Below are 15,361 nucleotides of genomic sequence, written 5' to 3'. Positions count from 1 at the left end.
AGTCAAGGCTGACCTGCAACCTCCAGACACAAGTGACCTCACAATCCCTTTCCTGACACGTTCCTGCTGCTGCCCTATCAGCTGCAGAGACAGAAGTGACCTCACAGTCCCTGCCACAGTCACATTCCTGCTGCTGGTACAGGAGATCCTGAGGCAGAGCTGAGCTCATCGGAGCATTCCCACCCTTCTCCTTCTTTTGGCCTATAAGCTGATCAGATCAGGGTAGCAAGAGAGTAAAGGTAAGGGAAAGGGGCTATGGTCTGACTTTTGGCTTGAAGAGATACTTTGAGATCAGGATTAAGAGTAGTGGATTCCTGTCAGGGTGTGGAGCAGCATTTAGATTTGTGACTTAAGGTTACTGATTGAAAGTGGGGAAGGGCCGCATATGACTGTTTTAGGTCACGGTTACAGCAGCATCAGCATAACCTGAACCAATTTACCTCTACAAAATCCTTAATTTCTGCTGGCCAAGCCCTTATTCCCTCCCCCAAATCTCACATCTCTCCTGTCCAGCCTTCTCCTGACCTCCCCATATCAGACATCTCATTGGGATCAGCTTTCTGATGGATTTCATGATCTCAGAGTATCCATCACACCTCTGTTGGCTGTTCTATTTCTGAGAAAAGCACCACTTAAGACACGATGGAAAAGGACACAAAAGTCCATCAGAGCACCCTGCACAATGTGCCCAGCAGCTCTGCAGTGCCACAAAAGTATGGTTCCTGCCTACAAGTTTTCTTTCCAGAACGGCTCCTATGGCTCCAGGGTAACTTTTCCCAGGCACTACGTTCCCCAGGCCACACCACTCTTGCCCGCAGGCCCCATGTGCCTCTCCAACCCTCCCCTCTTCCCCTACAGTAGTGGCACCTCAGCGCAGCAGGTTGGTGCATCTCCAGGCTCAGGGGTGTTTCCTGAGGGCCTGCCCCGTGTGGGGAGTGGTGGGGAGGAAGAGAGCAAGGTCATCTCCTGGGGCATGGCTGAGCACAGCCCAGCCATCCTGCACCGTGGGCAGGCCCCTGCTCCCAGGCTGAGGCACACATGCAAGGTGGACACTTCTCCATCATCCCAGCTTCATGCAGGAACTTCAGCCCTGCCCCAGTCCCAGGAGTGACCTCGTCCTCCTACTCCATCCACAGACAGCTGCTAAAGCCCTGAGTGTCTCTGTTTCTCACAGCCTTCACCCAAGTCTTTCTCTTGGCCCTCCCCACTGCCCAGCACTGCCTCTCAGGTGGCACTCAGTGACCCTTCGGAAGGGCCTTTGGGCTTCCTCAATTGTCCTGGTGTTTATTAGCACCTTCCTGCCTCCTTCCAGAGCTTCTTGTCCATTGTGGGGACACTGATTCTGGCTGGGACAGAGTTCCTCTGCAGAGCAACCCCTGCAGTGTTGAGGGAATCTGGAAACAGCATAGATCCCACGGCCTGCTGCAGCTGAGCAAACCAAGATACCAGGATAACTGTGAGAAGCATCTATGACAGTGTTCCCACATCGCCCAACTGAGGAATGCCGGAAAATATTGTTACTAGCAGCGGGTATCAAGGATAAGGTCTACGTGACTACTAATCACAAGGGGATTGTTTTCTTGCAGGTGGGGTTGTTTTCTTCTAGTTGTTTTTCTGAGTGCTTTGACCAATAATCTTGTGTGAAACACTGTCCACCCCTGTTAAGTTCTCTATAAAAGTTAGGCTATTCGGGCAATAAAATGGAGCATGATCTGACTCTACTGGTGTCTGTCGTGCTTTCGGCCGTGCTTCCTGCAACACTGCAGTGCTGTGTTTTTAATGTGTGACCAGAGTACCGTTGGTCACCCACGGCTGTAGTCGCTGTTCTTGTGCAGTGTTTGCACAGCATCAAGGCCTTCTCTGCTTCTCACTCTGCCTCACCATCGAGTCGGCGTCCACTAGACCAGGTTGCTCAAAGTCCCATCCAACCTAGCCTTGAATACTTCCAGGGATAGGGCATCCACAGCTTCCCTGGGCAGCCTGTTCCGCTGCCTTACCACCCTCTAAGTCAATAACTTCTTTCTAATAGCTAATCTAAATCTACCCTCTTTCAGTTTAAAACCATTACCGCTACTCCTATCATGACACTGATGAAGAGTCCCTCTCCAGCTGTAGGCCCCCTATTGGTACTGGAAGGGCTCTTTAAGGTCTCCCCAGAGCCTTCTCTTGTCCAGGCTGAACAAACCCATCTTCCTCAGCATGTTCCTAGGAAAAGGGCTGCAGCCCATTGATCGTCCTCATGGCCCTCCTCTGGACTCCTTCTAATAGATACACATCCTTATTGGGGCCCCAGAGCTGAGCACAGTACTCGAGTTGTGGCCTCACAAGCCCTTCTACCAGATCAACATTCACTCCAAACTTGGTGTCATCTGCAAACTTACTGAGGGTGCACTCGATCCCCTCATCCACATCATTGATGGAGATACTGAAGAGACCTGGCCACAGTACTGGGCCCTGCGGGACACTAAGGACAGGCCTCCATCTGCATTTATTTGCATTTACCATGACTTTGGGCCAGTTTTTAACCCCACAGAGCGTACACCTGTCCAAGCCTTGAGCAGCCAGTTTCTCTGGAGAATGTTGTGGGAAAAGATGGAAAATCTTTACTGCGGTCTAGCTAGACCACATCCACAGCCTTTCCCTCACCCACTGTGAGCATCACCTTGTCACACCTTGAGATCTGATTTGCCAAGCGGGACCTGCCTTTGACAAACCCATGCTGACTGGGCCTGATCACCTGGTTGTTCTGGAAGCGTTGTGTGATGGAATTCAAGATAATCTGCTCCAAGAGCTTCCCCAGGACCGAGTTCAGACTGACAGGCTTGTAGTTCCACAATCCTCCTTCCAGCCATTTTGTAGGTGACCATCACAGTTGCTAGTCACCAGCTGACTGGGAACACCCCTGATAGCCAGGACTGCTGATAAATGATGGAAGGCAGCTTGGTGAGCACTTCTGCCAGATCCCTCAGTACCCTCGGCTATATCCCATCCAGCTCCATAGATTTGTGAACACCCTCCATGAGGGATGCCGTACGAGCAGTGGTGCCTGCTCACCAGGAACCAGGCCAGCTTCCTACAGAGCTGCCTTACACAGACTATGGCCACCAAGAGAATCGGAGTTAACAGACTAAGCTCAGATTCAGTGAGACACCACAAACAAAATGGTCTACAGGAATGGGTAAAAACGTACAGGACTGGGATTTCCTATGACAGCCTGGTTCAGAGAAGAGCAAGGACACTGGAAAGGCTGAAAGTCCCAACAGAACCAAAATCTTTGTATCCATGGTAATGGCTGCTATCTAAGCCACTAAAGCCAATGAGGAGACATCTTGTTAAAGCACCAGGGCCTCATTGCCTCCTCACCCCCACCCATGAAACAGGCAGGGTCGTACCATTGTCCTGCACTTGGCCATGCACATCCCCATCTCCTACTGCCCCACAAAGAGCCCTGAGCAACCTGTAAAGGAAAGGATCTCTCTTCCCAGGGTATGGGGCAAGCGCTGGGCCTTGGGCTTGGTGACACACATCCAGATTTCCTCCACATCAGTGTCACCTTCACGCTGCCTTTGTCTCCTTGTCCTCACTGCCTCCAGGGTTCTGCTCTAACGAGCTCCAAGGGAGGCTGTGTCAGTGCTGGCCCTCAGGGGGACACTGCAGGAAACTTGCCTCTGACTTGGACTTCTGGAGAGCTGTCTTCAATTGTCTCTGAGTGCCTGAGGTTCGTGGGCTCATCAGCAAAGCCCCCAGAGGGGTGATTGCAGTGCCTTGGGCTGGTGCTGTGCTGCTGAGCTGGGCCGGGCTCGTGGGACAGACAGAGCTCATGGCAAGAGGGCCATGGTACAGAGAGACAGCTGTGCCCAGGAGCAGCTCCTCTGCACAGCACAGCAGGGCTGGGGACTCTGACTGCAGCTGGCACACAGAGAGGAGAGAAGGAGAGAGGGCTTGGAGGCACTGAGGAGCGCAACAACAGAGGGCAGCGTGTGGCAGGACACATCTGCAGGCTCTTGACACCGTGAGGCTCTGGCAGCAGGGCCATGCAGGTGGGGTTGCCAGAGGGGTCTTCTACAGCTGGCACATCTGATGGCTGATAGTATCTGTCAGGATGGGTCATATTCTACCTGTAATGTGGCATAGAAGATGTTTTAGAGAATGGTATTTTTGAGGGGGCATTTTAGCAGGAAGACCGAGTCTTGGTTTATCTGAAATGGAAGACTTGCTTGGATTCTGTGCTTTCAGATTCTTGGAGTGGAGGGGAGGCAGGGTTCATGACAATGAATTGTCTGGATTGTACAGGAGACTGAGACTCCAAGAGTATTGCAGGGAGAGATCAACATGGCAGCAATTAACGTGATTAAATCCCTTCAGGCACCTCAGCCTGAAGACTGGAACAACAATGTTTGTTGTCTCCTCAGGGCTTATCAGGTCTTCAGGAGCTGCAACCCCTGTGATGTCCTGTACTCAGGAAGCACACAGCTTGTGGGATGGGGTCTGTGAGCATGGACAGGGAGGGGATGTGGGGCAACAGAACCAGCTCCCAGCAGGGACATAGAAACAAGTAGGGACATGGGCAGGCAGTGAGAGGGAGCTACTGACAGAAATGCTGTGTGAGGGAGGGCTCAGGCACCTCCCCACAACCCCCTGCATGGCAGGCACCTTCCCTGGGACACCCCCTGCTCTCCTCTCCCACCAGCACAGCCTCTGCCCTCAAGCCCCCGGTATCCCCAGAAGGAGCTGCCTTATCTGCAGGCAGAGCTGCAGCAGAGGAGGGGCTGCTGAGTGTCCGTCTGTCCCTCCCTGGCCTTGCCTCCCCTGGCAGCAGCACGCTGGCATTCCTCCTGGCTTCTCCAGCTGGCCGTGCTGCTGCTGGTCTTGTTTGCAGGCTGGCTGGGGATGGGGGTTTCACATGCCCATGGCGTGAGCCCTTGGTGTGCTTGGGTGGAGGGACAGGGTGAGGGGTGTGCAGATGGGCACTGTGAGCCTGGATTCCTCTGCTCTCAGCAGGGTCTTTGTTCTTTTCAGTCAAACATGTGAATAGAATTTTCCTGCAGCTCTCACAGGGCAGCTGAAACCACACTTGGTGGACAGACTGGCCTGAAGGAGAACACCGTGCACTAAAGTGACAGTCCCTTTTTCTCTGATAATGATCTACAAGGATTCCCTTTGAGTTCAGCACAAATAGCCAGGGTTTGTGACTTGGAAACACTCCTCAGGAGTGGTGGGACAGAGGAAACAAAAAAATCAAATAAATCAATCAATCTATCAATCAATCAATAAATAAGGCTCCACAGCTCTGCTCTGCAGTTTGGTGAACTGGGAGCGATACTGGGGCAAAGCATTTTGTGATCAAGAAGGAAGTGAAACCAACATTTCCCCACGTTCCTCTTCACCTCTTGCTGTAGGACAGGGCTGACTCCTGAACTGCCCACAGTAGAGCCCCCTGTTCCAACAGACACCGTCAGGCAGAATGAATCATGATGCATGAAAGGGATCTGCTAAATGTCACAATATAGGTGATGATTTTAAATGAGAAAGAGAATTCGTTTCCCTCTGATACATTTCTTGTACTTTATTACTCTCATCCTCTTCTTTTTTCAGGATGTGATGTCCAACAGCAGCACCATTACTGAGTTCCTCCTGCTGGCATTCACAGACACACGCGAGCTGCAGCTCCTGCACTTCGCGCTCTTCCTGGGCATCTACCTGGCTGCCCTCCTGGGCAACGGCCTCATCCTCAGTGCCGTAGCCTGCCACCACCGGCTCCACACCCCCATGTACTTCTTCCTCCTCAACCTCGCCCTCCTCGACCTGGGCTGCATCTCCACCACTCTGCCCAAAGCCATGGCCAATGCCCTCTGGGACACCAGGGCCATCTCCTATCAAGGATGTGCGGCACAGGTCTTCTTCATATTCTTCTTGGTTGGAGCAGAGTATTCCCTTCTCACTGTCATGGCCTACGACCGCTACGTTGCCATCTGCAAGCCCCTGCACTACGGGAGCCTCCTGGGCAGCAGAGCTTGTGCCCAGATGGCAGCAGCTGCCTGGGGCAGTGGCTTTCTCAATGCTGTCCTGCTCACGGCCAACACATTTTCCCTACCCTTCTGCCAAGGCAATGCTGTGGACCAGTTCTTCTGTGAAATCCCCCACATCCTCAAGCTCTCCTGCTCAGATGCCTACCTCAGGGAAGTCGGGGCACTTGTGTTTAGTGCTTTTTTAGGCTTTGATTGTTTTGTTTTCATTGTGCTGTCCTATGTTCAGATCTTCAGGGCAGTGTTGAGGATTCCCTCTTCTCAGGGCCGGCACAAAGCCTTTTCCACGTGCCTCCCTCACCTGGCCGTGGTCTCCCTGATGGTCAGCACTGCCATGTTTGCCTACCTGAAGCCCCCCTCCATCTCCTCTCCATCCCTGGACCTGGTGGTTACAGTTCTGTACACTGTGGTTCCTCCAGCAGCGAACCCCCTCATCTACAGCATGAGGAACCAGGAACTAAGGGATTCCATCAGGACTCTACTTGAAAACACACATCTTCAGCAAATTCACCTGTAATACTATGCCTAATATTAGAAATCCAGGCTTTTCTAAGAAAGAAAATAACGTGATATCTTCAATTATTAAATATCTGTATTGTTATTTTCTCTCATTATTTCACTTTTGTTTAAATAATATTTTTTCCTAGCACTGTAGAAGTCAATTATTTTCCAATTGAAGTTGGCTTCCTGTGTAGGTAAACCCAAAAAGAAATCCATCAGAAATTCACTGGTGTCAGTCTCTTCCTATCTCCTCTGGAGCTGGGGGAGCAACCTCAGCACGCAGGAGGGTCTCTGGATCAAAAGCCCAGCTGCCACATGCAGGAGCATCCTCAGTGGCCCTTGGGACTGCCCCTCACTGCCCGCTGGGCTCTGCCTCTCTGCTGCCTTCAGGTCGGGGCGGCTGCTTCCCTGGAGCCATGGCCATGGCCAGCAGCAGGATGTGGTCTTTTCACTGCTGCTCTCATTTAGCTTCCACACTGTACTTCTTTCTGTGTTAGTCTTGAGTTTTCATATGCCTTGGTGACAGTCCTGTCCCCTCTGCAGTGGCATCCCTGTGGCTGCAGACAGCAGCAGGCACTGTGCAGCCCTGGGTCACAGCTGGCCTCCCTGCTTGCACCACAATAACAAGAGGGTCTTGCTCAGTGCAATCCCAGAAGTCTGGACACCTCTTCCAAATGTGCTATCAGGAACACAGCCAAGGGGTTGCTCCCTGCTCTTCTGTTTTCTGGGCTTCTTCATGGAGTGTGGGACAGAGGCTGAAATTCCCATGGAGGTCTGTGAGGGACCAAGAGTAGGACTAAGCACTCTCGTTGGGGCAGCACTTGCCTAAGGAGATGACAACTCATCTTGGACTCATCTGATTGGGACTGTGCTGATGCCAACCTGGAGAGGAATCTGGAGCTTCCAGGAGATGTCAGGGGATCTCCAGGGACAGGGTGCTCAGTGGGTAGTGATTAGAACTTCAAAAAATGACTGTGCAAGGTCGTTTCAGGCAACAAACAAGGTGAATCTGAGGAGTGCATGGGCAGCTCAGACTGCTCAGGCTGGGTCAGCTGTCACAGCAGGTTCTCCTCCCAGCCTCTTGCCCACCTGCAGCCAACTGTCTCCTGGGGTAGACTGAGAAGCCGAGAAGGCCTTGATGCTGTGCAAGCACTGCTCAGGAACAGCGATCAGAACCACAGGTGACCAACACAGCTCTGGTCACATATCAAAAACACAGCACCACACGGCCTGATCTGCAGGGCGAAACGCCATCCCAGCCAGTCTTTGTCCCCACAATGGATGAGAAGCTCTGCAAGGAGCCAGGAAAGTGGTAATAAGCAGTAGGACAATTGAGGAAGCCCAAAGGCCCTTCTGAAGGGTCACTGAGTGCCACCTGAGAGGCAGTGCTGGGCAGTGGGGAGGGCCAGGAGAAAGACTTGTGAGAAGGCTGTGAGAAACAAGGACACTCAGGGCTTTAGCAGATCCTTAAAGTCCTGCCTGAGTCCCCAGATGGAAAGCAATCTATGTCTGTGGGTTGACGAGAAGGAAGTGGTGAGAACCGGATGGCGGGCAGGGCTGAAAGGCCCTGTGTGAAGCTGGAATGATGGAGAAGTGTCCACCTTGCATGTGTGCCTCAGCCTGGGAGCAGGGACCTGCCCGCCGTGCGGGATAGCTGGGCTGTGCTCAGCCATGCCCCAGGAGATGACCTTGCTCTCTTCCTCCCCAACACTCCCCACACGGGGCAGGCCCTCAGGAAACACCCCTGAACCTGGAGATGCACCAACCTGCTGCAGTGAGGTGCCACTACTGCAGGGGAAGAGGGGAGGGTTGGAGAGACACATGGGGCCTGAGGGCAAGAGTGGTTTGGCCTGGGGAAGTGAGTGTCTGGGAAAAGTTACCCTGGAGCCATAGGAGCCATTCTGGAAAGGAAACTTGTAGGGAGGAACCGCGCTTTTGTGGCAGTGCAGAGCTGCTGGGCACATTGTGCAGGGTGCTCTGATGGACATTTGTGTCCTTTTCCATCATGTCTTAAGTGCCACTTTTCTCAGGAATAGAGTAGCCAACAGAGCACTGACAGATAGTCTAAGATCATGAAAGGCATCATAAACATGCCCCTAAAAAGATAATTGATATGGGGAAATCAGGAGAAGCCTGGCCAGGAGAGATGTGAGACTGAGAGGAGGGAATAAGGGCTTGGCCAGCTAAAATTAAGGATTTTGTAGAGGTAAGAGGGTCCAGGTTATGCTGATGCAGCTGTAACTGTGACTTAAAATAGTCATACAAGGCTATTCCCCAGCTTCAACCTGTAAAGTTAATTCCTAAAACTAAATGCTACTCAGCCCCCTGACAGGAATCCACTACTCTAATGAGTGACCTCAGCGTACCTCTAGAAGACAAAACTCAGCCCATAGCTGATTCATCCTAGCTCTTACTCTCTTAATCACTCTGATCTCTGCCCTTAATAGTAGCATTAACATGGTCTATTTAACACTAGAAAAGTGGTTAAGAGACCTAAACCAAACCCTAACTCCAAATGAATGTGTTGGGCCATGGATCTGATCAGCTTGTGGGCCACAAGGAGGAGATGGGTGGGAATGCTCTGAGGAGCTCAGCTATGCCTCAGGATCTCCTGCCCCAGCAGGAGCAATGTGACTGTGGCAGTGACTGTGAGGTCACTTCTGTCTCTGCACTTGATAGGGCAGCAGCAGGAACGTGTCACACAAAGGGACTGTGAGGTCACTTGTGTCTGGAGGTGGCAGGTCAGCCTTGACTTCTCCCTGGGAGCTGCACTTTTGGGCTGACATGTGGCAGTGGCCCTGCTAGGCCAGCAGAAGGCACCTGCTTGGCATGCTGACTGGGGGATCCCCTCTGCCTACACACCCAGGAGGACCCAGACAGAAAGAAGGCCCCCATATGGGTTGTCCTGTCCCTTCTGCTTGAGTGCATTGCTGCGCAGCAGCAGGGGGCACAAGGCTTGGCTGTGTCTAGCCAAGAAGCTGCAAGGCCAACAGCAGGCCCCTGGCTTGGAAGCTGCTGCTGAGGTGACTTGTGTCTGCTTCGCTGAGAGGCCGCAAGGAGCCTGCTGGGTTGGGATGCCTACTTCAGGAGTGGTTTCCAACATGATGGAGCTTCCTTTGGCTGTAGGAAAGAGCAGAAGAAAAAACTTCCACACAGTGCACCTTGGAAGTTAAGCATTGGCCACAAGGAGGAAGAAATGTCCCTCAAAGGGTTTTGCTGTGTTGCCAGAGGTCACCCTCTGATCAGACCCTGGCTTTGTGTTTCAAGGAACAGCTGGTGAGGGCTGACGAGACATGGGTGAAAGCAAGGGATGAAAGCAAGGTGGTGAACAGAGATGGATGTCTCCAGACTTCACGGAAATAGGTCAGACTATGGCACATGATAGGAAAGCCTGTAGAGGGGAAGGCAGAGGGTGCTGGTAGAAATGGCAGGCCCAACAGCCCTGAAATTTCTGTCCTCTTGGCTAGAGTTTATGAGGAAATATATTTTATTCATTGTGATGAGGCCTCATTGATTCCTTGCAACCCTGTGCAGCAGCTCAGAGGTGTCATACCACTGTTCTTCTCATGGCATCACACGGCCCACCACATCCCACAGAACCCCAAGAAAAGCCTTGAGCCAGATGTGGGGGTGCAGGATCTCCTCTCACAGTTCTAGTGGTCAGGCATTTGCTCTTCTTCACAAAAACCAACCAAGATTTTTCTCAGCACAGTGCTTTGCCTGTCTGTAACCATGGCTTCCAATTATCTGCCCTAGCAAGGCCCTGGGGAGGCTTTGTTAGTAACAGCCCTCAGTGGGGCCCATTAATACTTCAAGTCACTTCAGCTTTTCCTTCTGACTATTTTTTCTAGCAGTTGCATCATTCACCTCTCAGTACCTGAGCTTCATAGACTGAGCACCTAAATACACCATGGAACTCATTAAAATGAAGAAACTCCTAACATCTCTTTGATAGTTGTCTTCAAGCCTTCACGCCTTGTGAAGAGCTTGCAAGATGTAATTAAGGAAGAAGATTTCAAAGAGCAACCAATAAAAATATTTTCAGTTTTCAAAGGCTGAATTTTGCTGCATTTCAGTTTTGAGTGTCATTCTCCTATTGCTATTCATCCAGGGTGACTTCTTTAGAGACCTTCATCGGGATGTTAGAAATGGCTCATTTTTCAAAATAGGATTAAATAAAAAAAATAGGATTTATTAAAAGAATAGAGGTAAGCAAACAGCGCTGGGTGCACTGAGAGTCTCCGCTCCACCAGGACGCACACCAGCCACATCAAGCAGCTGATTTTTATGCTCCTAGACTAATACATATTCATTACTACTTCTAAAAATAATAGGTTATTACAATTAGCTTCCGGGGTCCAGTCCCTCCTACTGGAGCATGCGCATCAGTCTCCGGTGGTCCCTCTTGGGTTCTCTAGGGGTCTTTCATGCTGAAGGCTCGTAGTCTTCCTCTCCAAGTTTTTTTTCTCGTCCTTCCCCTTTGTACTTCCTTGGCACTGTGTCAAGTTTATACAGCATCCCCTACAGGTCTTGTCTACTAGCCGTCCTTCAGCTTCTTTTTTTCTTCTTCTTAATCTCTTGGCCACCTGGCCAGATATCAGAGGCCTACATAGTATCCCATAACAGTCACCAGTTGTTATCAGTTGTTCTGAAACCCCCAGACATCAAAGACTTCATACAAACAGAAATAGCTTTCTTATTGACACTTCACCAGTAATTAAAACATTCTTCCCCAGCCATTCACAGACACATCTATAGCAGTGTTAAGTTAATCTCGAAGAAGACAGGAAAAAAAAAGCTGTAACTGTTAGAAATAGAAGTCCGGAATAACAAAAGCAAACAGGTTCATAAATTTAAGGAGTATTTTCTGAAGACTTGATAAATTGACTAGAATGAGGAGGAGACTGGGACACACTGCATCTGTGGTTCAAGAATTAAATTACCAGTGCAGGGCCCAGAGGCAGACAGGACTGTTCTATATGGATACAAATTGTTAAAACATTCTTAACATCTGGAATCGTGTCCTGAATGTTATGGGGCTGTGCAGGTCAAAATTAGAAGGGCCAAAGCCCAGCTGGACCTCAATCCATCTATTATTGTCAAAGACAATAAAATAAATAAATAAATAATATTACTACGTTAAATGAAGGAGGATTAGGGAGAATCATAATCCTTTATTGGGTTCTGGGGGGAAAACCTGGTTAAAAGGGATGAGTTAAAGGCTTAGACACTTAATGCCTTCTTTGCCTCTTTACTAGCAGCAAGACCAGTTGTTCCCCTGGACATTTCTTCCTCCTCATGGCCAGTGCCAACATTCCAATGCACACTTTGTGGCATTTTTTTCTCTCCTGCTCTTTCCTACTACCAAAGAAAGCTCCATCTGGTAGGAAACCACTCCTGAAGTAGGCATCCCAAACCAGCAGGCTCCTTGCAGCCTCTCAGCCAACCAGACACAACTCACCTCAGGAGCAGCTTCCAAGCCAGGGGCCTGCTGCTGGCCTTGCAGCTTCTTGTGGAGACACAGCCAAGCCTTGTGCCTGCTGCTGCCCACTCATGGACTCAAGCAGAAGGGACAGGACAACCCATATGGGGGCCTTCTTTCTGTCTGGGTCCTCCTGGCTCTGGAGGCAGAGGGGATGCCCCAGTCAGCATGCCAAGCAGGTGCCTTCTGCTGGCCTAGAAGGGCCACTGGCAGGTGTCAGCCCAAAAGTGCAGCTCCCAGGGAGAAGGCAAGGCTGACCTGCCACCTCCAGACACAAAGTGACCTCACAGTCCCTTTCTGTGACACGCTCCTGCTGCTGCCCTATCAAGCGCAGAGACAGAAGTGACCTCACAGTCCCTGCCACAGTCACATTGCTCCTGCTGGGGCAGGAGATCCTGAGGCAGAGCTGAACTTTCTCTCACCCCCTAGGTACCTGTTTTTCTCTTTCTGGGTCAGAGAATAAGCAAAGTTTTAATGGGAGTATGTGTTATCCTGCTAGTGGTGTCAGGTCTTTGGTTAAGACATAGACAAGGTCTGTGGTTTTAGGTCTCCCAAGGAATCTAGGGTTAAATAGAGCATTTTAATGTTAGTGTTAAGGGAAGGCATTGGGTTTAGCAAGAGAAAAAATTAATAATAATAAAAAAAAAGATTCCTTTCAGAGTACTGTAGTAGCATTTAGGTTTAGGGATTGAAATTACTGTTTCAAGTAAGGAAAGGGACATATGTGACTTTTTTAAGTCAGCGTTACTGCAGCATCCACACTACGTAAACCCTCTTCCTTCTATGAAATCATAAGTTGCTGCTGGCCAAGCTCTTCTTCCCACAGAATCACAGAATCATAGAATTGTCTAGGTTGGAAGAGACCTCAAGATCATCGAGTCCAACCTCTGACCTAACACTAACAAGTCCTCCACAAAACCATATCACTAAGTTCAACATCTAAATATCTTTTAAAGATCTCCAGGGATGGTGACTCCACCACTTCCCTGGGCAGCCCATTCCAATGCCTCACAACCCTCTCAGTAAAGAAGTTCTTCCTAATATCCAACCAAAACCACCCCTGGTGCAAATCTAGCCTGTTCCCCCTCGTTCTGTCACCAGGCACGTGGGAGAATAGACCAACCCCCACCTCACTACAGCCTCCTTTGAGGTACCTGTAGAGAGCAATAAGGTCGCCCCTGAGCCTCCTTTTCTCCAGGCTGAACAAGCCCAGCTCCCTCAGCCGCAACTTGTAGGACTCCAGACCCCTCACCAGCTTTGTGTTTTCTCTGGACTTGCTGGAGCACCTCGATGTCATTCTTGTTGCGAGGGGCCCAAAACTGAATACAGTACTCGAGGTGTGGCCTCACCAGAGACGAGTACAGGGGGACAATCACTTCCCTAACCCTGCTGGCCACACTGTTTCTAATACAAGCCAGGATGCCGTTGGCCTTCTTAGCCACCTGAGCACACTGCTGGCCCATATTCAGCCGACTATCAACCATCACTCCCAGGTCCTTCTCTGCCTGGCAGCTCTCCAACCATTCCTCTCCCAGCCTGTAGCTCTGCTTGGGGTTATTGTGCCCCAGGTGCAGGACCCTGCACTTGGCCTTGTTGAACTTCATACAGTTGGCCTCAGCCCATCAGACCAGCCTATCCAGATCCTCCTGCAGAGCTTTCCTACCCTCGAGCAGATTGACACACGCACCTACCCTGGTGTCATCTGCAAATTTAGTGAGGGTGCACTCGATCCCCTCATCCAGATCATTGATAAAGATATTAAAGAGGACTGGCCTTAGTACTGAGTACTCATGCTAAATCCAAAACACAGCTTCATATCAGCTACTAGGAGGAAAATTATCTGGATCCTAGCCAACTCCAGGACACCCACAGACTAAGGGCATGATATCCCTCTGCGTATATCAACAGAGAAAAGGTGCTGGTGATTAATTGGAAAGTACTGGAGCTGAGCATGGTGCAGATGGTATGGAATATAGGGTGGATATTGTCCATGTGTTGTCTGGGATAGACTTAATTTCCTTCTTATTAGATGATACAGTGTTGTATTTTGTATATAGGACACAGTTCCAGATAAAGTAACAGTATGCATGAGAAGGAAGAACAGAAAAGTGGAATCTGGCAGCCTTCTATCCCCCACCCTTCACTGATTCTGTGCTGTAATTCCATTCAACTAGTTCCTGCTGTATAATCCAAACTGTCCTGCAAACTCCTGTTACTGTTATCTTGTGAGAAACAGCACAATCACGGTGAGCTGTCTGCCTGCAGACATTAACAGCTGACAGAATGGAGCTTCTGTGCAGGGGAACCTTGAGAAACTGCGGGATTTTGCCTACACAAACCTCCTGACATTTACACGGAGAAGAGCCCAATCCTGCACCAGAGGAAGAGGAACCCCATACATGGAGGCAGACTGGGACTCTGCTGAGTGAGCAGTGCCCAGGAGGAGGAGGGCCTGGGCACCACGAGGGATGCCATATGAGCAGTGGTGCCTGCTCAGCAGGAATCAGGCCAGCTTCCTAGAGAGCTCCCTTCTGAGGAGAAGGAACACCAAGAAGATCTGAGTTATCAGACAGCTCAGATCAAATGTGACACTACCCACAGAAGGGTCTGCATCTGGCAGTGGAAGATTAGGAAGTCCGGGAGTCTCTCAGACAGCCTGCTGTGGAGAGGAGTAATGGCTGTGGCAAGGCTGTAAGACCCATCAGGACTCAGGTCTTTGTGTCCATGGCTATGGCTGTTGTCTCTGCCACTGAGGCCTAGGAGGAGACGGCTGATCGTTAAAGCACCAGGGCCTCATTGCCTCCTCGCCCCCACCCATGAACCAGGCAGGGGTCGTACCATTCTCCTGCACTTGGCCATGCACATCCCCATCTCCTACTGCCCCACAATGAGCCCTGAGCAAGGTGTGGCTGCTAAGGATCTCCCTTCTCAGGGGACAGGGGTCAAGGCCTGGCCCTTGTTCTTGGTGACACACATCCAGTTTTCCTACACATCAGTGTCACCTTCACATTGCCTTTGTCTCCGTGTCCTCACTGCCTCCAGTGTTCTGCTCTAACGAGCTCCAAGGGAGGCTGTGTCAGTGCTGGCCCTCAGGAGAACACTGCAGGAAACTTGCCTCTGACTTGCACTTCTGGAGAGATGTCTTCAATTGTCTCTGAGTGCCTGAGTTTCATGGGCTCATCAGCAAAGCCCCCAGAGGGGTGATTGCAGTGCCTTGGGCTGGTGCTGTGCTGCTGAGCTGGGCCGGCCTCGTGGGACAGAGAGAGCTCATGGCAAGAGGGCCGTGGTGCAGAGAGACAGCTGTGGCCAGGAGCAGCTCCTCTGCACAGCGCAGCAGGGCTGGGGGCTCTGA

At 50.8% G+C, this 15,361-nt stretch overlaps 3 protein-coding genes across 3 annotated transcripts in view; 1 reads left to right on the top strand and 2 right to left on the bottom strand.

Annotated features, from left to right (window-relative positions):
- Window positions 1-15,361, bottom strand: part of LOC311427854 (olfactory receptor 14C36-like) — a gene marked incomplete at both ends in the record, with an annotated part of 273,414 nt that overhangs the window by 81,450 nt on the left and 176,603 nt on the right. The window lies entirely within an intron of this gene.
- LOC311427935 (olfactory receptor 14C36-like) overlaps window positions 1-15,361 on the bottom strand; it is a gene marked incomplete at both ends in the record, with an annotated part of 105,548 nt that overhangs the window by 42,863 nt on the left and 47,324 nt on the right. The gene's annotated exons all lie outside the window — the stretch shown is intronic.
- Window positions 5,602-6,543, top strand: LOC311427941 (olfactory receptor 14C36-like; the record flags this gene model as incomplete). Its single annotated transcript, XM_084539518.1, has 1 exon — window positions 5,602-6,543. The coding sequence occupies one exon, from the start codon at window positions 5,602-5,604 to the stop codon at window positions 6,541-6,543; it is 942 nt and encodes a 313-aa protein (XP_084395644.1).

This window comes from Aythya ferina, assembly GCF_964211825.1.
Source record: "Aythya ferina genome assembly, contig: HAP1_SCAFFOLD_29, whole genome shotgun sequence".
Lineage (NCBI taxonomy): Eukaryota > Metazoa > Chordata > Aves > Anseriformes > Anatidae > Aythya > Aythya ferina.
The sequence above is the reverse complement of the archived record's forward strand: the minus strand, read 5'-3'. Positions and strand labels throughout refer to the sequence as shown.